A 22,732-nucleotide genomic window follows, 5' to 3' on the forward strand; every position below is an offset into this window, starting at 1 on the left:
TTGTTTTGTTTTTGTTTTTGTTTTTGGCTGTGCCACGCGGCTTGCAATATCTTAGTTCCCTGACTAGGGACTGAACCCAGGCCCTCGGCAGTGAAAGCACGGAGTCCTAACCACTGGACCGCCAGGGAATTCTCATTGGTTGTGTTTTTTGGCTCGATACCAACCAAGAGGTGACCCAGTCTTTGAGTAACAACCTGAGAGGTCTTCCTCGACCATCTTACAGTGCCCCTGCCAACACACTGCATCCCTCTTTCCCTGCTTTTTCTTCACAGCACTTATCACCTCCTCTGCTTTTACTGTTACATATATGCTTCTTATCTGTCAACTCCTCATCCACTCCCAGCCCACTAAGAATATTAAGTTTCAGGAGAGGAAGGGGCTTTGGTTCACTGCTATATCCCCAGCAGTGACAGCACCCTGTCACAGTGAAGTACCCTGTCTGGTACTTAACAGACACACAGTATTTGTTGAATAAATGAGTGAATTCCAGTTTTGACTTTTAGAAAACTCATACCAGCTTCCTGATCCCTTATCTCCTCAGACACATGGTGACAGATCAACTATGGTGCAATTCTCCCACTTATGGTGAGCTAGTAGCTAATCTTTATTGGGCACTTATTCAGAGCCAGACACATGACTAAGAGTTTTATGTGATTTTTCTCATTTGATCCTCACAGTGTGAGGGGGTAAATACTATTATTCTCATTTTACTGATGAGGAAGTGATGCACAGAGGGGTTAAGCTGTTAATATGTGGTGCAGCTGTGACTAGAACGTAAACAATGACTCTAAACCTGTGCCCTTAGCTACACAGTTTGGGTGGCAGGGGCTTTGTGAGGATTTGGACTAACTGCAGCAGGCTGGATGGACCCAGACAGGAGAAGACAAGACTGAAGAGGACATAGCAGTGATAGTCCAAGTGAGCATTCTGAAAAAATGTTTATCCCCTCATATTTTTAAGTTGCTATCTAAAAGTTTTCATCATAAATTGAAATAGTTGCAATGGATGTAAATTCTGGCAAATTGTAAATAATGACAATTTAAGATAAAACTGTTAAATCATTCTTCATAGTGTGTCCAACAGAATCTACATAACGATTGAATAACCATCACCCATTTAAAAGTACATGAATGAGCTCTTTAACATTCGATAATTCTACACTGTTCCTTTATATTTATGTTCCACTTCCCCATAAAATGTTATCCAAATGTAACAATTTTTATGTTTGAAAAACATTTTATTGATTACATCTTTGCAATAAAAATATGTATGTATTAAAGTAAAATTTTTTCCTGTAATTGTATGGCTCTACATATTAGAAAGAATTCTTCTTAACTGAGTAATTTTGCAATTACCTTTAACATGTAGCTGCTCTTTTGACACGATTACAAATTTGATAATACATAAACGTAAAAGGTAAAATTCTACTGGAAATGCATCTCTCAGTGAGATAGATGGGGCTTCTCCACCTATTAATTCATGTATCTGAATGACTATTTCTTACTGTTAGATAAGCAGGGTTCACTTTCATTTCTTTTTTGTTTTAGTAGATACGGTGCCGAGAAATATTACTCACATTAATGTATGATAATACTGGTAGCTTTGTTAGAATATTAATCAATTCTTTGGTTTTGTGGACAAAAAAAAAAATGCTGCCTGCCATTTCAGTAAACAAAAAATGTTGCCCATGGGACTTCCCTGGCGGTCCAGTGGTTAGGACTCTGGGCTTTCACTACCGTGGCCCCGGGTTCAATCCCTGGTGGGGGAACTAAGACCTGCAAGCTGCACGAGGGGTTCAAAACAAAACCAAAACTCATTACCCACTCTCTAATATGCCTGAATTCAGAACAGCCCAATATAGGCCAAAACACACTTATAATGCCTAGTCCCGCTCTTAACTTTAGTCTTAAGGTATCCCAGGGATGAACACACCACAGTCTGAGTAGCACCAGTTCAGAGGAATGATTTCTAGAGCCTGGGAAGCCGGCTCCTCTGCTGTTCCTCCCAGCTACCTCAGGGCCGGAGCGGCGGCCCACTCTGTCCGTTCCCGCTTAGCCCGAAGACCAGTGGTCCTGACCGCGGAAAGACCGGCGCAGGCTGCAGCCCAGCCAGGGCAAGCCCCGGAACGAAGAGAAGAAACTGCCACTCGGGAGGCTAGAAAGCGGAGAGTCCGCGGCTCTGTCAGGCCCAGGAGGGAAGCCGGACCCTCGGCAGGAACACGCCGTGGAGGGGAGGGGAAACAATGTCGGTGCAACGCAGCTCAGGGAAGCAGGGGCTGGCGGAGGTCGGGACTCGGACTGTGGGCCGGAAGTGAGGAAGGCGGAGCTTATCCTGTTCCTACAGACACTAGGCGGCCCTAGGGAGCGTCAGCCGGGGGAAGAGTGTTTGTGTAACACTGCGGGCTGAGCCGAGGGAGTGGGATGGGACGGGTGTCGGTATAAGGGCTCTCGGGAGGGACGGATATTGCTGTGACACTGCAGGGATGCTCTGAGGGGACGGGTGTCGGTGTGGCACCAGCGCACGCTGAAGGAGCCGGCGGAACGGGGTGGTCATGGGGATGTGGGCGTCGGTGGACGCGATGTGGGACATGTCGGCCGAGAAGCGTATCTTCGGGGCCGTGTTGCTCTTCTCCTGGACAGTGTATCTTTGGGAGACCTTCCTATCACGGCGGCAGGTGAGCCTAGACAGGGCCCACCTGACCCCGACACCCGGCCAGCTCTAGGCCAGCCTCGGTCTCGACTCCAAGTCCCTGGATGATTGCTGCGGCCCCAGCACCGGCCTCGACCTTATGGGTCCCTACTGAGCCTCCTAACTTGGCCCGATGATGGGGTAGGCCTTGAGGGGATCTGGTGTCTCAGGACGTTTTCCGCAACGTGATCATGGGCCCCAGGCCATTTAGGGTCTGGTGAAAGGGAAGGCAGGGCTGCCGCCTTTTCAGGCCTGAGCTCTTGTACCTGCCGCACAGCTTCCTAAGGATTCTCGGGCACAGACTTACTTCCTTTATTTTTGGCAGCAACTCATAAACCTTCAGAAAGAAGGTGCTAAAATTTTAGAATCACAACTTCCACATGATATTTGTGTCATGCTCAACCACAGCACTGGGAAGCCATTTTCTGAAAATGAAGATTTCTCAGTCCTTCCAAAGACCTAAACTCTTTTCCCTTTAAAAAATAAAAAAGAAAGAAAAAAAAAGTGTATATGTTGTTTTTGCCCAAAGAACATTTTCTTAAAAGCTTCGTTATTGTTTTTATTCAAACAATTAAACAGTAAAGTAGAAAGTGAAAGTTACTTAATAACAGTTCCCTGGAGATAATCACAATTAACAGTTTGATGGATTAGAGATACGAACTTTATTTATTTATTTATTTATTTTTTGGCCGCACCATGTGGCCTGCGGGATCTTAGTTCTCCCACCCTGGCGGGCAGTAGAAGCGCAGGAGTCCTAAACACTGAACCACCAGGGAATTTCTGAGATCTGAACTTTTAAATGAGATAGATTTGAAGTTTAATTGACCACTTTATGGCAGTCTTTCACTAATGGTTTTCTTCTGTGTTGGCACTGAATCAAGTCAACTGGAATGGTTAGGAAAACCTTTCTTTTTTTAACTGCTGGAACCTTTCCTTGAGTACTACAATCTTTTTCCTCTGCAAATTTCTCCTCTCAGATTACATTCTGTATGAATCTTTAAATTGAAAATTAAAAAATTTTCTATATCTGTCATTGTCTGGGTTATATCTAGATTTCTTTCTTTAGTCCAGGATATTCAAAGAGATGTTAAGCTGTATGACACTAGGTTCTCTGATTAGCTCTTAAGATAGCTTCGTTGGTACAGAATGCTGTAGGCCTAGAGAAGATCCTTTGCAGAAAGTAAGCACACAGTATGTACTGTCTAAATTGGAGATGGGGTATTGAACATCTACCTACTTGTCTTACCTTAATAATAAGCCTAGTTACAGAAACTACTTTTCAATAATGTCTTCTTTCTTCAGTTATGCTTTAATGTAATGCCCTTTATCAAGGGTTTGGTAAGATATCCAATAATAAATAGAGAATAGAGATTTATTGTAAAACCATTGTAGAAAATGCTGTCCATTATATTGTTTGGTATCTGTTCTCTGTATTATGTACCATGGGCTGAAATTACTTTCTAGAATTTGGTGTAATGAGAAAGTTTGTCTTTCTTGAAGACCTGATCTGTTTCTGTCATTCCTCAAATTTCCCTTAATTTGGCTTCTAGAATCAAATTTAATGACTAGCCACATTAACTGTTAAAACTCATGATTAGCATATTTACTTCCTTCTGTCCATGAATTTGTTTTCTATATTATAGGATGTATGCTATACCTGGAATGAGTAGTACTCTTTGTAATGTTACAATTTTGGTTTACCTGTGCATACCAAAGTGTGTGACAGCTTTGATTTTAATTTCACCTAGTCAACTAGTTGCAGGTTTTCTCGTGCTTTTACTTTCCTGCACGAGTTGTTTTAGTGGTCAGTGTACTTCATCAAACGCAGTATTTGTGTATGTATAAAGCAAATTCAACAGGCTTAAGTGACAAGTTAATGTTATAAACCATTCAAAGTTTGATCGTAAATGACTATTGTAATAAGTAATGAGTTGGCTTGACTGTTTCCTTAAGGTGTTTTCTTCAAAATATTTCAGAGACGGATATATAAAACAACAACTCATGTACCACTGGAGTTAGGACAGATCATGGATTCAGAAACATTTGAGAAATCTCGACTGTATCAGCTGGATAAAAGTACTTTCAGCTTCTGGTCAGGACTCTATTCGGAGATTGAAGGCACCGTGAGTAATTTACTTCTTGGGGAGACAGTCTGTCAACTTATTTAATACTTTGGAATGTTTATTTTCATTTTTGTATTTTTGTGACACAAAAGAGGCTACCACACCTACAAATCCCAGAATGCTTTCTTAACCTTTGTTATTGATGGTAATGAGTGTGGAGCAAAAGAGGCAGAAACATAACTGTTTAGGCAGTTGAAAACTGTAGAATATGGTAACTGTCACCCTGAGGCAAGGTATGAAAAAGAACCTTTTTTTTTTTTTTTAATATTTATTTGGCTGCGTTGGGGCACGTGGGATCTTCATTGCTGCATGCCGGATCTTCCTTGCAACGTGCGAGATCTTTCCGTTGCAGTATGCAAACTCTTAGTTGAGGCATGTGGGATCTAGTTCCCTGACCAGGGATTGTACCTGGGCTCCCTGCATTGGGAGTGCAGAGTCTTACACATGGGACCACCAGGGAAGTCTCAAAAAAGAACCTTTTGTTGTAAGTTATTCTTGTAGCAATCCCAGCTCCTCTTTCTGCCTCTCAACTCTGTAACCTATCCTCTACATTGTAGCCCAAGGAATCCTGAAACACGATTCTGATCATGTTATTCTCCTACATAAAACCTTTTGCTGGCCCGCTGTTTCCTTCAGGGTAAAGTCCAAATTTCTTGGCATGCTTTATGAGGTCCTTTTGACCTGGCAGTTGCTTACTTGAGCTTCATCTTTTTATTCCTTCCCCCTAATTCTTTCCGCGTCTTTATTGTCCATCTCATACCCAGCTTGGTTTCTTATGACCTTGAGTCTTTTCACATGCTGGTATCTCTGTCTGGGGTGCCCTTCCTCTCCCCCTTCGTCTCCACTCTCTCACTGGGGCCTGATAAATCCCTACTGTTCCATTAGGATCCAGCTGAGACATCATCTCTTCTAAGAAACCGTTTGAAACTTCCCCATCCCTCAAGTCTGGATAAAGTAGCATCCCATCATTATTCCTATCAGAGTACTTAGCATATTGTATTGAATTTGCCTGTTTAGCTGACAGACTGGTAGTTCCCTAAAGATAGGGTACTTTAAAGTCTTGTTCATCATTTTATACCTAGTACCTGACATACAATAAGCACATAATTCATATATGTTGAATGAAATAATGAGTGACAGATAATTTTTACTTAGTAAAACAGGGCCAGTCTTCTCCCATGCTAAAAGAAGAGAGGCTGTAAAGTACAGAGCCATGTTTCTCAGTCTTCTTTTCATGATCTCCCCTGGCCCCTGACCCTGGTACCTTTTTAGCCAATTTTCCTAGTTGCCCCTCCATGAAATTTTAATACCAGAAATATACTGTATGTCTGTTTCTGTACTGTATGTATATATATATATATATATATATATATATATACACATATACATATGTGCTTTACACATAAAATGAGTAAGATTCCCCCTGCCACCGCACACCAGTTCTTGGTTTTCTACCCCTAAGAACAATTGAAAGTGCATGGCATTGAGGTTGAGAGCTGACTCTGAACTCAGGTGGCTTGAGTTTGAGTCTCAGCTGTACCATACCACCTATGAGACCTCAAGCAAGTCACTCAACATTTCTGTGCCTCGGTTTTCTGTTAAAATCGTATGGTGGGCTTCCCTGGTGGCGCAGTGGTTGAGGATCTGCCTGCCAATGCAGGGGACACGGGTTCGAGCCCTGGTCTGGGAAGATCCCACATGCCACGGAGCAACTGGGCCCGTGAGCCACAATTACTGAGCCTGCGCGTCTGGAGCCTGTGCTCCGCAACAAGAGAGGCTGCGATAGTTAGAGGCCTGCGCACCGCGATGAAGAGTGGTCCCCGCTTGCCACAACTAGAGAAAGCCCTCGCACAGAAACAAAGACCCAACACAGCCATAAATAAATTAAAAAAAAAAAAAATGACTGAGGCTTTTATATTAAAAAAAAAATATCGTATGTTAATAATAGTTCCTCATTCATAGTGTTGGTGAGAGGATTGAAAATTAGTTAATATATGTAGGATGCTTAGAATAGTGCTGGATCTGCTGTAAGTGCTCCAGAAGCATTGGCTTTTGTGTTTTTTATCATCATAAGCATGATTATCATCACTATTCCTCCAGAACTCTTTTACTTATTTATTTACTTTAAGTTTTGGGGTGGTTTACTAACAGCAATAAATAACTGGAACATGTAATAAACATTTAAAGACAGATCTAATACTCTTCATTCATTTATAAAACAGTTTAAAATTCAGCACCATTCTGTCATTCTGAAATGTAACTAATTCTACATATCTATCATATATTTAACTGAGCCAAACCACCATACTCTACTTATTTCATTAGGCAAAAAAATAAGTTGTTATATTTTGTTGAATTTTTTTAAAAATTTATTTATTTATTTATTTATTTTTGGCTGCATTGGGTCTTCGTTGCTGCGCAGGCTTTCTCTAGTTGGGGCGAACGGGAGCTACTCTTCGTTGAGGTGCTCGGGCCTCTCATTGCAGTGGCTCCTCTTGCTGCGGAGCACAGGCTCTAGGCGCGCAGGCTTCAGTAGTTGTGGTGCACGGGTTTAGTTGCTCCTTGGCATGTGGGATCTTCCTGGACCAGGGCTCGAACCCGTGTCCCCTGCATTGGCAGGTGGACTCCCAACCACTGTGCCACCAGGGAAATCCCTTGTTGAAATTTTTAAGGGCTACAAAATAGTGCAATATAAAGTGATATAAACATGAATAGAATCCAGAAGTTTATATTAATGAAAAATGGGTATATATTCTTTTTAAAAAATAAACTATTTTTTAGAGCAGTTTTAGGTTGACAGCAAATTTGAGCAGAAAGTACAGAGCGTTCCCATACACCCCATGCCCCCACATATGCGCAGAACTCTCCCATTGTCAATGTCCCGAGTCACAGTGGTACATTTGTTAGAATGGATGAACCTACACTGACACATCATTATAACTCAAAATCCATAGTTTACATTATCATCGCCTTTGGTGTTTTCCATTCTATAGGTCTGGACAAAAATATAATGACTTGTATTCATCATTACAGTGCCGTACAGAATAGCTTCACTGTCCTAAAAATCCTCTGTGCTCTGCCTATTCATCCCTGCCTCCCACTAATCCTCGGCAACAACTCATCTTTTTATCATTCCCATAGTTTTGCCTTTTCCAAAATGTTATATAGTTGGAATCATATAGTTTATAGCCTTTTCAAATTGGCTTCTTTCACTTAGTAATATGCACTTAAGAGTCTCCCATGTCTTTGCATGGCTTGATTTTATATTCTTTTTGAAAAAATGCTCTGTCATAATTCCTCCAGAACTCTTTTAGGTCCCTCAGTACCACTAAGAGAAAGATTCCTAAATTGAAAATAAGGTTGTAGGTACTTTCACCGTAAGCATCTTTGCTGTAGACAGCTTTGCTGCAAGCATTTTCACCACATAACCAATTGACTGTAAGGCAATTTTGCAGTAAACGATAAAATAATGACAAATAAAAGAGGGACATTAAAAAGGACATAAACACGTAAAATGAATAACAAAATTAAAAAGACTTTATTGCAAAATACAAAACATTTGAATACATTTAAAATGTGTGTGGATTCATGACAATACTGCGCAAATAACTGATTTTATTTTGTGAATTGTACCTAAGCACTTGTCTTCCAAGTCTTCTGTTCATAGTATTTTATACAATTTTTTTCTTGTTGGTTTGTCTCATCGTTCAGCATTGCACTTTTTCTTTTTTGCTAAAACTTCTTCCTTTGTTAAGAGAAGTATCAGTTTTCAAATACTAGGAGGCATATTTGTAACTGAGCTCTGTATTGCGTTGTGAAAGCCTCTATACCATAGTTCATTCTTGGTATGTAGTCATATGTCCATTGATAGATGTTCCGAAGCTCTATGGGAAATGTGGGTTCACCTCTGCACCTTCGAGACCTCTTTCTCCTCCAAAGTAGTGTGTTTCAAAGTAAGAAACCAACTCTTGGGGCAAATCATCTGTCACTCAACAAAGCCATCAATAACATCGCTAACTGGAGGATGTGCTAACCAGTTGAAACCAAACTGTCAACCCCAAAACTGTCAACCAGTTATTTTATCTTTCACAGCAGAATTTCCTTACAGCCATTTGGTTATGCAGTGAAAATGTTTGCAGCAAGGTATTTAAGGCAAAGAAGCTTATGGCGAAGATACAGACGTAAAAATAATCGAGATTGGCTACCATAATTGTTTCCTCACTTAAAGAGAAGTAACTGGCTGTTTGTAGCTTTGTTAAATGATTACAAAATTGTCTAGTTAGTCACAAAATTTGCATTGACAAATATTGAATACTAAGACTAGTGTGGTTAAAGCAAAGACTCAGAGAAATTAAATGGCTTGCCCATATAATGGCCAGGTGACACTCACTGCTAAATAGGAGAACTGAATTTCAAACTCTGCTCTTCTGAGTCTTTAAAATTACACAGAAGAAACCATTCTTGAAACTCTAAGGACTGCAACATGAATGTGCTAAATTTATCCTTGGGGAATTAGTAAACTACATTTGCCATTAGATAGGAAGTATTTTGTGTTACTTTGAAATCCTGTTCTGTTTGAAAACAAGTTCATTAATTCCTGTTTTGTGTTGATTAAAATTAATTGGTTTGTAAGCTTTGGTCACAAAGAACAAGTGCAAAGATTAATTTAGACTTTTTTTTTGCCATGGTTCTTTCTACCTGAGGGAACATAAGAGACCCTTGTGACCAATTACAGATGCCACTGTTCACACAAATGTGACAGAGCACGTAGAGATAAAATGTCCCCCCTTTCTGAGACAAACTTTCCTCATATCTCATAGGTGTCAATAAAGAGCCCTCTCAAGAAATGGAATGGCTGGGGAGTAGAGTAGGGCAGAGTAGAAAAGTTCAAATTGTAACTTCTCCAATTTCTGCTTGTTTCGGAGTCAGCAGTTTAGCCTCTTTGAGTCTCATTTTTTCTCCTCTTTAAGATGAGAAGAAGATAGATATTAAACCATATTTCATATGTTTTGTGGCAGGGACTGAGTAAGATAATGAAATGAAGCAATTAGTATAGTACTCAACACATAGCAATTACTTAGTCACTGGGTTTCTCTGGGCAAGTTACTTTAACATTTCTGAGTTTCAGTTGCCTTATCTGTAAAATCAAGATGACTATGCTCCCTGCCCTGCCTGCTTCTCAAGACTTTAGTGAAATAATATATGTGGAAGCACAGGACTTGTTTTTGTAGGCATCATTAGTTCTTTTTACAGGACATCCTATAAATACAGAGAAACTTTACTGTTCACCGTGTTTTGTTTTTCATTCCCCAAAGCATGCTAAGCAAGTTTGCAATAGCAGTTTCCAAATGCATTCATAAATGCATTCAAAGTTCATATTAAAGGTACCCTTGATACTTAAAAGCTGGACTTTTGGGACTTTCCTGGTGGCGCAGTGGTTAAGAATCCACCTGCCAGTGCAGGGGACATGGGTTCAAGCCCTGGTCCAGGAAGATCCCACATGCCGCAGAGCAGCTAAGCCCGTGCATTACAACTACTGAGCCTGCACTCTAGAGCCCGCGAGCCACAACTACTGAAGCCCGAGTGCCTAGAGCCCATGCTCCGCAGCAAGAGAAGCCACCGCAATGAGAAGTCCGCGCACCACAACGAAGAGTAGCCCCGACTCGCTGCAATAGAGAAAGCCAACGGGCAGCAAAGAAGACCCAATGCAGCCAAAAATAAATTAAAAAAAAAAAAGAGCTGGACTTTTAATAGTAGGTGTTCCAGCCTTTCCCCCAAAGCATTATAAATCCTTAATTCTGCATTATTTATTAGTATTGAGAATAGGATGAAGGAAATGCCATCCCAAGTCCATTAGTTCAACAAGTGGAGCATATACCACATACAGTGGTGCCAAAGCATGTCTTCTGGGAAAACAGTTTATATCCAAGATTGAGTTAGTTAAAGTAAAGTGGAAATAGCCGGATGTAGAGTTAAGGGGCCTTTAAAAAGGCAGTCTATTAAAACAGTGATTTTCAAACTTTGGTGTACATCACATTTAACTGGAGACTGACTCTTGGGCCCCACTTCCAGTTTCTGATTCAGTAGTTCTGGGGTGGAGGCTGAGACTTTGCATTTCTGACATATTCCCAGCGATGCTGCTGCTGCTGTCCAGAGACCATATTTGAGACCCATGGTATTGCATCAATCCCCTGCATACTGGTAAAAGTCTAAGAGATGGATAGCATCAAGTATGAGTGCGATTGTGGGGAAATAGGAATGCTCAAGTATGGCTAGTGGGAGTGTAAATTGATGTAAACACTTTAAAGAACAAGCTGATAATGCCAAATAAAGTTAAAACTCACCATATATTGGTCTAAAAAGATGTAAAGTGTAAAAAGTAAGTTGTAGAGTGATAAATACAATATGATGTCATTTATATGTGTATATATATATATATTCATTAAAAAAATTTTTTTAAATAAATAAATTTATTTATTTATTTTTGGCTGCGTTGGGTCTTGATTGCTGCGTGTGGGCTTTCTCTGGTTGCAGCGAGCAGGGGCTACTCTTCATTGTGGTGCGCAGGCTTCTCATTGCAGTGGCTTCTCTTGTTACGGAGCACGGGCTCTAGGTGCTCGGGCTTCAGTAGTTGTGGCACGCAGGCTCAGTAGTTGTGGCTCGTGGGCTGAGAGCGCAGGCTCAGTAGTTGTGGCACACGGGCTTAGTTGCTCCACGGCATGTGGTATCTTCCCGGACCAGGGCTCAAACCCTCGTCCCCTGCATTAGCAGGCTGATTCTTAACCACTGCGCCACCAGGGAAGTCCCTATGTGTGTGTGTGTGTGTGTATATATATATATATATATATATATATATATATATATATATTTATATATATTTATATATTCTTAAAAAGCATATGTAAACCACTTTATTATTTATGGATACATATATAAAAATGGAAAGTAGATTGGAAGGACACCTAAGAAATATATGATAGTGCCCAAAACCCTCAAAGCCACAAGGAACCATGTCTGAACGGATGGAAATATTGTGCTTCTAACCAAGGAGTGTGATCATTGTGTTCCCGGGGCTCCACAGGTGAAGAAGCAGTACGTTGACTCCTCTGGGCAAAATGATTCCACGAACTTGGTATCTGTTGTGAGAAGTCGTGTTTTGTAAGCATGTATTCTTTTCACATTTTAAGGGCTGCTCCCTCATTCATATGTCTTGTTGGTTTGGTGAATATCTGTGTTCGCTTTATCTGCCCAAGACGAAGGGTGGTGCTGAGAAAGGGCCTTACTCCTATGATACCCTGACTCCTACCTCAGGATTCACTTTTTCCTGACCCAGAGAAGGCTCTGATAGCCCATTCTGTCCCCCAACATGGTAGGTGGACATGACTCTCTACTTATACCGATACTAACACTTGGTCCTAACCAAGAGGCTATTTCCTTTCAAGGAAAAGCCAGCTATGGAGCCGTAAAGCCTGGCTCAAATTCCATTTCTTTCACTTGTTAGCTGTGGGATTTTTGACACGTTGCTTAGCCTTTCTAAGCTTAGTTCCTGATTCTTAAGGTCTTTTGTGGTCTTTTGGCAAAAGTTTTTTTTTTTTTTTCTCTAAACAGCTTTATTGAGGTAAATTAGCAAATCTTACAGTTCATCCATATAAAGTGTACAGGCAAAAACCTTTTAACAGTCTAAACTTAGTATCTCAATTGGTTTGTATCTGTCTAAATGCGTATTTTATCCTAAATAAGATCTCTCTTTTTTTTTTAACATACTTTCATATGATAGTTTCTAGTACTGCTTCAATGTGACCAACATGTGCTTTGTTTTATAGCTTATTCTTCTCTTTGGAGGAATCCCTTATCTCTGGAGACTCTCTGGGCGGTTCTGTGGCCATGCTGGCTTTGGACCAGAATATGAGGTATGTCATTCATTAGCATATATTTGTCAGTCTTTCTTTTTCCTTGGCCAGCTTTCTACTAAAGTTAATTTTTTGGCTCCTACCGTTATTAGGCTTCTCTGTCTCTGCAGTCCTTGTTGACCTGTGTTAGCATAATGCAAGTTACTGTAGCAAACCCCAGAATTTCAATGGCTTATTACAATAGTTAATTTCTTAATCACATAATAGCCCAGTGTGAGTATTTTGGGTGTCAGCAGGTGACATCCTTTTATGTGGTAAGTCAGAGACCCAGTCTCTTCTTGTTTTTTTTTTTTTGTTTTTTTTTCTTTCTCTGTTTATGAGTCCCATGTTTTTTTTTTGTTTTTTTTTTGTTTTTTTTTCTTTCTCTGCCAGTCTCTTCTTATATGGCTCTGCCATTCCCTAAGTGCCCTAAGTTCTCTGCATCCAACAGGCAGATGGAATAAGAGTGTGTTGAAAGTACATCCTCTTCTTAACTCCCTTGGCTCCGAAGTGATACCTGTCCTTTGCATTCACATTTCATTGGTGAGCCAGTCATTTAGTCTCAGATGCAAGGGCGCTGGGTAATGTAGTCTCTGGTAGGCAGCTGCTTCTTGGGAACAACTCTATGAAAGGGGAAGCATGAACTATGTTGAACTCACGCTAAGCAGATACCCTGTGCCACACATGCTTAGCAGATACTTTCAACAGAGACAGAGAGTATACCTCTTAGAATCTCCACTGAGCTGCTTGAGTTGACTGCCCACTCTTCCAGGAATACCAGTTATTGGAATCAAAGCCTTCGACCTGAGACTTTCTGCCTATAATGGATGCTGGGACACTGCTTTTGACTTTTTCTTGGAAATTGCCAAGTCTGTTCTCTCCTTCCTGATTGTTTATTTGAAATGATGGGTCTTATCTATACGTGTAGGTACCTTGGGCTTTAATTCAGCTCATCCTGTATCCCTTTTCTGTGTACCGTTTTCTAAAGGAGCCAAACTCTTTAAGACCTCTTCTTCCTGTGATATCTCTGTATCTTCACAGACTCTGTCCTGACCTGCTATATGCGCTGTTATAGTTTAATTGCATGTCCTCTGTATTGTTTCATAAACAATTTAAGGTGGTTTTGTATAAACATGACTGGCTCCTATTTTAGTTCCCATCTTCAATGTCACTTTCTCAGAGAGGCCTTCTCTGACCACTCTCATCTAAAATAGCATCCCTCTGTCACTCTTTTTTTTTTTTTTTTTCCCCTGGCCGAGCCACCTGGCTTGTGGGATCTTAGTTCCTCAACCAGGGATTGAACCCAGACCCTTGGCAGTGATAGCGTGGAGTCCTAACCACTGGACTGCTGGGGAATTCCCCCCTGTCACTCTTTAGTGAAGCATATCACCTTATTTTATTTTCTTTATAGAGGCACTTACCACTATTTGCATTTATCTTATTGTTTATTCGTTTACTTTTTATCTGTCACCCTGACAAGACTTTTAAGCTCCAAGGGGACAGAGACCTTACATATTTTCTTCACTGCTGTGACTTGTGCCTAGAACAATGCCAGTCACGGTGTAGGTACTCCATAAGTATTTGTTGAACGAATAAACCCAATTTATATACATACATATAAAAATATTCCTTACGTTAATGAGACATTTTATATAATGTTCTGATACATTATTTTTGTATTTAACAATGCTTTAGAGATCTCTTCCTGTCTGTTTATATAGATCTTTGTTTTCTTTAATGGCTGCATGGTACTGGCAGTCCTCACTCTGCACAGTTCTGATATACACACATTTCACTTACCATGGTTTAGTTAATAACACCAGTCCCTCAGCAGGTTCAAATTTCAGTTACCACAGTATGTTACATGCATAACTGCGTAAAGTACAAGTTCCCTGCTAGCTCTTCAGTCCACAAATCACTGTGCAAATAACAGATGCTCATGCAGTGACCAATCATGTCACTCTTTTCAAATTCTGCTGGTGACTGGTCACTGCACATCTGCTATTCAGTGAATCAGAGCGTGCAGTCGTCTTGCCTCCTGGTCTCCCAGCTATAAATCCACATGACATTTTACAAAGATGGATCATTGAAAGAGGGAATTGGCCAACAAAGATGAAAGTGTAGCAAAGAAATGGAAGATGATAACACTGGACTTGAAATTCAAATCTAGGAACTTCCCTGGCAGTCCAGTGGTTAAGACTCCACGCTTCCACTCAGGGAGCATGAGTTCAATCCCTAGCTGATGTACTAAGATCCTGCATGCTGTGTGGCACGGCCAAAAAAAAGAAAAAGAAATTCAAATCTGATGTACATGGTACAGAGGAAACAGCTGACCAAATTCCCACCTGAAACAGCTTATTTGGTTTTTGTTTTTTCATAATGTATGAAGCACTAAAATACCCTTTCCCTGGATCCTCACCGGTACTTATATACATGATTTTTAACTTTTGCCAGTCAGGGAAAAAATGTTATTGTGCTGTTATTTCATACAACTTATTGAATGGAAAAGTCACTTATGAAGCAACATAAGTAAGTAAAAGTGTGTGAATATCCATACAGATTTTTAATATAACTAGTGTCCTGGTGATGAACATTTAGATTGGTTCAATCTTCCTTCCTACCTCCCTCCTTCCCTCTCTGCCTTCCTTCCTTCCTTCCTTCCTCCCCCCGCCTCCCCCAGCTCCCTTCCTTCCTGTGTTGGGTCTTCGTTGCTGTGCGTGGGCTTTCTCTAGTTGTGGCGAGCGGGGGCTACTCTTCGTTGCAGTGCATGGGCTTCTCATTGCAGTGGCTTCTCTTGTTGTGGAGCACAGGCTCTAGGTGCTTGGGCTTCAGTAGTTGTGGCACACGGGCTCAGTAGTTGTAGCACACAGGCCTAGTTGCTCCGCAGCATGTGGGACCTTCCTGGACCAGGGATCGAACCCGTGTCCCCTGCATTGACAGGAGGACTCTTAACCACTGCGCCACCAGGGAAGTACGGTTCAATTTTTCTTAATTGCCTACACTCGTGCCCATCCTTGTACACATGTCGTTGTGCACATATTCCACATCTATAAGAAGTCTGAAATAGTATATACCAAAATTCCAAAAGTGGTTTTCTCGGGAGAGAATTTTGGCAATTTTTATTTCCTTATTTTTGCTTATCTCTTAAGAAAATTCAGCAATGAGCATCTACTTCTCATATAATTAAAACCAATTTCTTCACTAAAAAAAGAAGAAAACTAAGTGGACCTCAGCTTGTCCTTAGGCATAGGCAGTGTGTCTTTTGGCAGGACTTTCTGCTTTCCAAACTACCAACAAGTGGTCTCATAATCAGTGTCCTTATGTTTTGACAGTGATATTTGGCCCATCCTTTTTCAGCAGGTAATCGACGTAATGACTCAGGATGCTCCAGAGTTCTGTTGCCACATTATGCATATAAGATGGAATGAGTAGGTTCATCTCAGACAAGAGGTGAACTGTGCCATCAGGATGTTTTGGTCTGGATCACTCTGCCCTCATGGCGCAGCACTTTATAATGTTCTGTGTCCTGGAGTCTTCAAGTGTTCACTGATAGGGCTAGAGCCCAGATCTTGTTGCCTTTGAGAAGCTATGCGTCAAAACCCCTTCCCCTCACTACCCAGTAGATCTTATTCCTAGGATATTTTCTCCTTCCTGAATTAGAATTAGAGATCTTCTGAGAAAAACTCCCGGAAGTTTGTGTATTCTCCAACTTCCCCAGTGTGACTGTCACAACTCCTTTTTCCAGCTAGAGTATCTTCCTTAACGCAGTCACCTGTCTAAACTCCAGCTCACAGTTGTGTGTTAGGAGTAGAAGGGTCTTAGAGAAGAGTAGTGAAAAGTAGCATTTTGGGGTTGGATTATGAAAATCTTTAAAAACATAATGAGTTTGCAGTCTTATAGAGCAGTGGTCCCCAACCTTTTTGGCACCAGGGACTGGTTTCGTGGAAGACAATTTTTCCATGGATGGGGTGGGGGTACAGTGGGGAATGGTTTCAGGATGATTCAGGAGCATTACATTTTTAAAAAAAAATAAATTTATTTATTCATTTATTTAGACTATGTTGGGTCTTAGTTGCTGCACGTGGGCTTCCTCTAGTTCCGGCGAGCGGGGGCTACTCTTCGTTTCAGTGCGCGGGCTTCTCATTGCGGTGGCTTCTCTTGTTGCGGAGCACAGGCTCTAGGCACGTGGGCTCAGTAGTTGTGGCTTGCGGGCCCTAGAGAGCAGGCTCAGTAGTTATGGCGCACGGGCTTAGTTGCTCCTTGGCATGTGGGATCTTCCTGGACCAGGGCTCGAACCCGTGTCCCCTGCATTGGCAGGCGGATTCTTAACCCCTGAGGCGCATTACGTTTATTGTGCACTTTATTTCTATTGTTATTACATTGTAAAATATAATGAAATAATTATACAAGTCACCATAATGCAGAAACAGTGGGAGCCCTGAGCATGTTTTCCTGCAACTAGATGGTCCCATCTGGGGGTGACGGGAGACAGTGGCACCCGAAGTGTGTTGCTTATGTCCATCTACTCCGTAATCTCGTTTTGGTTGCTGTCACCGCAGAAAACCCTGCTTCACAAAGACAGGATGTTGGAAATGGAAGCAGGCTTTTCAGTGCTTTTGTGGCAATCTCAGGATATTCCACCTTGACTTTCATCCAGAACGTATGGAGATTTGAAGTTGTCTTAAACATACTTTTAAGGCCACCGTCATTTACGATCTCAAGCAGTTAATCCTCTTCTAGCACAGACAAAGTTAGTTCACCTGGCTTATTCACAAATGGGTCACAGATCCATTCCTTCCCAGTTCGGGGGTCTTTTGTGGTTGGGAAGTAATGCTCAGACTCTTTTGAAAGCTGAGATATGTGATCATGCACCAGCTGGGAGAAAGAAGCCCCTCGCTCAGTCTCTTTCAAAATCTCTGCTAATGTTTGAAACACGTCAAAAATCCCAGTGTTCACTTGTCGACCCCATAATTCCAGTTTGGCTCTGAATGCAGCCACTTTATCTGCCGACTTGAACACAGTTGTCGTTCTCCCCTGAAGTGACAGATCGAGTTCGTTGAGCAGGTTGAATATGTCACACAAGTAAGCAAGTTTTGTGACCCATTGTGTGTCACTGAAATGTGCGGCCAGTGGTGACTGTTTTTCTAAAAGAAATCTCTGGAGCGGCTCTCATTAACTCAAAAACTCTGGCCAGTGATCTACCTTTAGAAAGCCATCTCACTTCTGTGTATGAGGGAAGGCGCGGGACTTCCCTGGTAGGCTAGTGGTTAAGAATCCACCTTCCAATGCAGGGGACGTGGGTTTGCTCCCTGGTCGGGGAACTAAGATCCCACATGCCGCGGGGCAACTGAGCCCTTGCGCTGTGGATCCCGTGTGCCACAACTAGAGAGAAGCCCGCGCACCGCGACTAAGACCTGACTCAGCCAAATAAATAAAGAAAAAAAATACTTTTTTAAAAAAAAAATAGAAGATGTGTGTGCTCTGCGTCCATCTCCTCACAGAGCTGCACGAACAGACGTGAGTTAAGGGCATGTACTTTAATGTGGTTGATAATTTTAATCACATCCTGCAAAACGTTGTTAAGCTCAGGTGACATTTTTCGGCTAGCCAGCAGTTCTCTATGGATGACACAGTGCGTAGATTCACATTCAGAAGCGACCTCTTTGACCCGAGTAGTGAAACCAGAAAGCCATCCAGCCGTGGCAGCCGCTCTGTCCATGCATATACCGACACAAAATGACCAATTCAGTTTTCCTGATATGTAATCGTTCAAAGACTTGAATAGTTCCACAGCTGTGGTGCTGGTTGGCAACAAAAGTGCACATAACATCCTCATGCACATCCTCCTGAAAAATATATCGCACAGAAATATATCGCAAGAGAAACATTGCTGCCTTGTCAACATCAGTAGACTCATCAACCTGGATTGCGTACCATGGTGACTCATTAATCCTCTCTAACAATTGTGCCTCAATATCCTCTGCTATTTCATCAATTCGTCTAGTTATGGTGCTAGCTGAAAGAGGAACACGTGCCACCGTTTGAACTGCAGCCTCTCCTAAAAGTTCATGACAAATGTCCTCAGCAGCAGGCAGGATCAACTCTTCACCGGTAGTAAAGGGCTTCTTAGCTTTAGCCATGCGGTTAGCCACTAAGAATGATGCTCTCAGTGCAGACACATTTGATGACGTGGTGGCCTTCAATAATTGCTTCCGTTCTTCGTGCTCATGGTTTTTTCCCTTTGAAAAACTCCAAAGGCTTGTCTTTCAATGCAGGTGCTTGGTCTCCATGTGGCGAAGCAGTTTTGAAGGTTTCATGGCTTTGTTGGATAGCCGGTGGCCACATATTATACAAAGCGGGCTTGGAGAATGTGAATCACCTGTTGCAATGAACACATAATTTAAGTAGGACTCTTGGTATTTTCTTTTAAATGTAGCTTTCTTTTTGTTGGCAGTCTTAGAGTCTTCTGCTGTCTCATCACTGGGTCTTTCTCCCTTTTCAAAGAAGCTCTCCAGTGATGTTTGTTTTTTTACTCATCCTGGCTAGGGTTAGCTTGTGGGCTTACCAAAACTGTGGCTGAGACAAGTGCACAGTGTGGGAAAGAGGCGTGGATGGAAGTGGATAAAATAATGGGCGGGCCACGCGCAGACTAAAATGTGTCGGATTCTGACTTAAAGCCTGCCACCAGATGCAGCTGTACAATTGAAGTACATCAACTCACTTGCCACAATAAAGCCTGCCACCTGATGCTTAATTGTCGCTTGCCACTCACTGATAGGGTTTTGATATGAGTCTGCAAGCAATTGATTTATTATGGTCTCTGTGCAGTCAAACCTCTCTGCTAATGATAATCTATATTTGCAGTCGTTCCCCACCACTAGCATCACTGCCTCAGCTCCACCTCAGATTATCAGGCATTAGAGTCTCATAAGGAGTGCACAACCTAGAGCCCTCACATGCACAGTTCACAGTAGGGTTCACGCTCCTATGAGAATCTAGTGCCGCAGCTGATCTGAACAGGAGGCGGAGCTCAGGTGGTAATGCAAGCAATGGGGAGCAGCTGTAAATACAGATGAAGCTTCGCTCGCTCCCCCACTGCTCACCTCTCGCTCTGCGGCCTGGTTCCTAACAGACCACAGACAAGTACCGGTCTATGGCCCGGGGGTTGGGGGCCCCTGTTATAGAGCCATTACGAGCTTTTAAAGTAGAGAAGTGGAGTTTTAGATTCATCTGGTGTGTATGTAGGATGGATCGAAAGGGGAGGGATTGATATTAGGCAGGGGGACCATTTAAGAGGCTGTTTTACTGTTTAAGGCAAAATAATTTACAACACTCTTGGAATCTTAGTGTTTTAAGGAGGGAATAAGCCTACTGATTGGGGAATTAGACTTACTGTTCATCTTCTTTAAGAAGAAAAATGGTTTATTGATAGAATTATTCATTTAAAAATGGTATTTATGCATAAGGTAAGTGAGATTAAGAAGGAATCAAGTTGTCTTAAATTAATTCAAGGCTCCAGACGTAGATGATTTATATGTTAGCATGCAGAAGGAAATTGAATTTATGGCATATGTTGATAAACTAGGGAGAATGGAGAATGTTTCAGAAGACTACAGGTGAGCAAAATCTAGATTTTCAAAAGGAGAAAATGGTAGATTCTGTGCAGAATGCTAAACTTGATGATCAGTGCCTTATCACAATTCTTCAGTGAATTATTAAGGAAGAGATTTACGAACTTTTAAAAAAAGAGTAGAGGGACTTCCCTGGTGGTCCAGTGGTAAAGAATCCACCTTCCAATGCAGGCGACGCAGGTTCAATCCCTGGTCAGGGAACTAAGATCCCACATCCTGCAGGGCAACTAAGCCCGGCACCACAACTTCTGAGCCCCCGCACCTCATCTAGAGAGCCTGTGTGCCGTAAACTACAGAGCCCACGTGCTCTGGAGCCTGTGCCATAACTAGAGAGAGAAAACCCACACACCACAACTACAGAGAAGCCTGCACACCGCAACTAGAAAGAAGCCCGCATGCTGCAACGAAGAGCCTGCGTGCCACAACTAAGACCCGATGCAGCCAAAAAAAAAAAAAAAAAAAAAAAGAATAGAGCCCAGTTGTAATCCCAGAGCAGCTTGTGAAGGGCACATGATAAAACATTTTATAGTTAATCTGAATGACTAAAGACAGAGGAATAGCCAGAAAGATTCTGAGTAAGTAAAATAATGAGTGGTAACTTTTAGATATTAAAATGTATCATAAATCTTAAATAGTGTATTGGTACCAGAAACAGGCCTAACTAAGTATATGTAATCTTGGTATATGATAAAGGTGGCATTTCAGATTGGTGAGGAATATATAGGTTATAAATTTTCTTAGGACAACTGAGAAAAAAATAAATTCCAATTTTATATCCTCCAAGAAAAAGACTTAGATGAATTGAGTATTTAAATATAAACAAAGATACATTGACAATACTTAAACAAAAAAAAAACTATAAATTTTTTTTTAACTTTTTATTTGATATTGGAGTATAGCCAATTAACAATGTTGGGATAGTTTCAGGTGCACAGAAAAGGGACTCAGCCATACATATGCATGTATCCATTCTCCCCTAAATTCCACTCCCATCCAGGCTGCCACATAACATTGAGCAGAGTTCCCTGTGCTGTACAGTAGGTCCTGGTTATCCATTTTAAATATAGCAGTGTGTACATGTCAATCCCAAACTCCCTGACTATTCCTTCCCCCCTTCATTCCCCCTGGTAACCATAAGTTCGTTCTCTAAATCTGTGAGTCTGAAGAAACTATAAATTTTAATATGATCTAGAGTTTTAAATTAATTAATTAATTAATTAATTAGGCTGCGTTGGGTCTTCGTTACTGCACACGGGCTTTCTCTAGTTGCGGTGAGCGGGGGCTACTCTTCATTGCAGTGCACGGGCTTCTCATTGTGGCGGCTTCTTTTGCTGTGGAGCACAGGCTCTAGGCACGCAGGCTTCAGTAGTTGTGGCTCGCGGGCTTTAGAGCGCAGGCTCAGTAGTTGTGGCGCACGGGCTTAGCTGCTCCGTGGCATGTGGGATCTTCCCGGACCAGGGCTCGACCCCGTGTCCCCTGCATTGGCAGGTGGATTCTTAACCATTATGCCACCAGGGAAGTCCCGAAAGAACACTTTAGAAAAAATTGAGTACCTCAACAGAAAAATGGGCAAAGGCAGAAATTCGTATGATTATAAAATACATGAAAAATATAAATCCATACTGACAATCAAAGAAATGTGTTTTAATACAACAATGAAGAATCTAGGAGTTGTGCTTCTTTCTTTGTTTTGGCCTATCATATCATATTGGGGAAAAAACAGTTAAAAGAATCATAGGACAGAATTGTTGAGGGATAGGGAACTAGTCTCATGCTGCTGTCAGACTGAAAACTAGTATAGTTTTTCTAGAGGACACCTTGGCAGTATGTATCAAAAATCTTTTAAAAGTTTGACACCAGACATTTCACTTTTACGAATTTATGGGGAATGAATGAAAGGGGTTCATTGTAGCATTGGAATGAATGCTATAATGGAAATATGTGTAATGGAGCCATTAGCAATGAAGAAGTAGATCTATATTTATTGATATAGAAAGATGTTCGTGATATGTTAAATGAGTAAAGCAGGTATTCAAACAATCTATACAATATGGTTGTATTTTTTGAAGATGGGATTCCGATTCAGTAGTTTTGAGGAAGGTCCTGGAATCTACTTTTTTTTTTTTTTTTTTTAAGGAGGCTTTTAGCCCTTCTCACGGGCTCTCTCCTTGCCTATGTTACTTTTTTTTATTTTATTTTATTATATATTTTATTTATTTATTTTTTTGGCTGTGTTGGGTCTTCGTTTCTGTGCGAGGGCTTTCTCTAGTTGTGGCAAGCGGGGGCCACTCTTCATCGCGGTGCGCGGGCCTCTCACTATTGCGGCCTCTCCTGTTGCGGAGCACAGGCTCCAGACGCGCAGGCTCAGTAGTTGTGGCTCACGGGCCTAGTTGCTCCGCGG

At 41.6% G+C, this 22,732-nt stretch overlaps 1 protein-coding gene across 1 annotated transcript in view; it reads left to right on the top strand.

Annotated features, from left to right (window-relative positions):
* The first annotated feature begins 2,439 nt into the window (after positions 1 to 2,439).
* The window catches only part of ZMPSTE24 (zinc metallopeptidase STE24), a 50,250-nt gene continuing 29,957 nt past the window's right edge, over positions 2,440 to 22,732 (top strand). Inside the window, exons 1-3 of the mRNA XM_059919778.1 lie at positions 2,440 to 2,674; positions 4,665 to 4,811; positions 12,635 to 12,721. Coding sequence (XP_059775761.1) covers positions 2,552 to 2,674; positions 4,665 to 4,811; positions 12,635 to 12,721 — 357 coding nt within the window. The 5' untranslated portion in view covers positions 2,440 to 2,551. The remainder of the gene's footprint in view (positions 2,675 to 4,664; positions 4,812 to 12,634; positions 12,722 to 22,732) is intronic.

This window comes from Balaenoptera ricei, chromosome 1 (assembly GCF_028023285.1).
Source record: "Balaenoptera ricei isolate mBalRic1 chromosome 1, mBalRic1.hap2, whole genome shotgun sequence".
Classification (NCBI taxonomy): domain Eukaryota; kingdom Metazoa; phylum Chordata; class Mammalia; order Artiodactyla; family Balaenopteridae; genus Balaenoptera; species Balaenoptera ricei.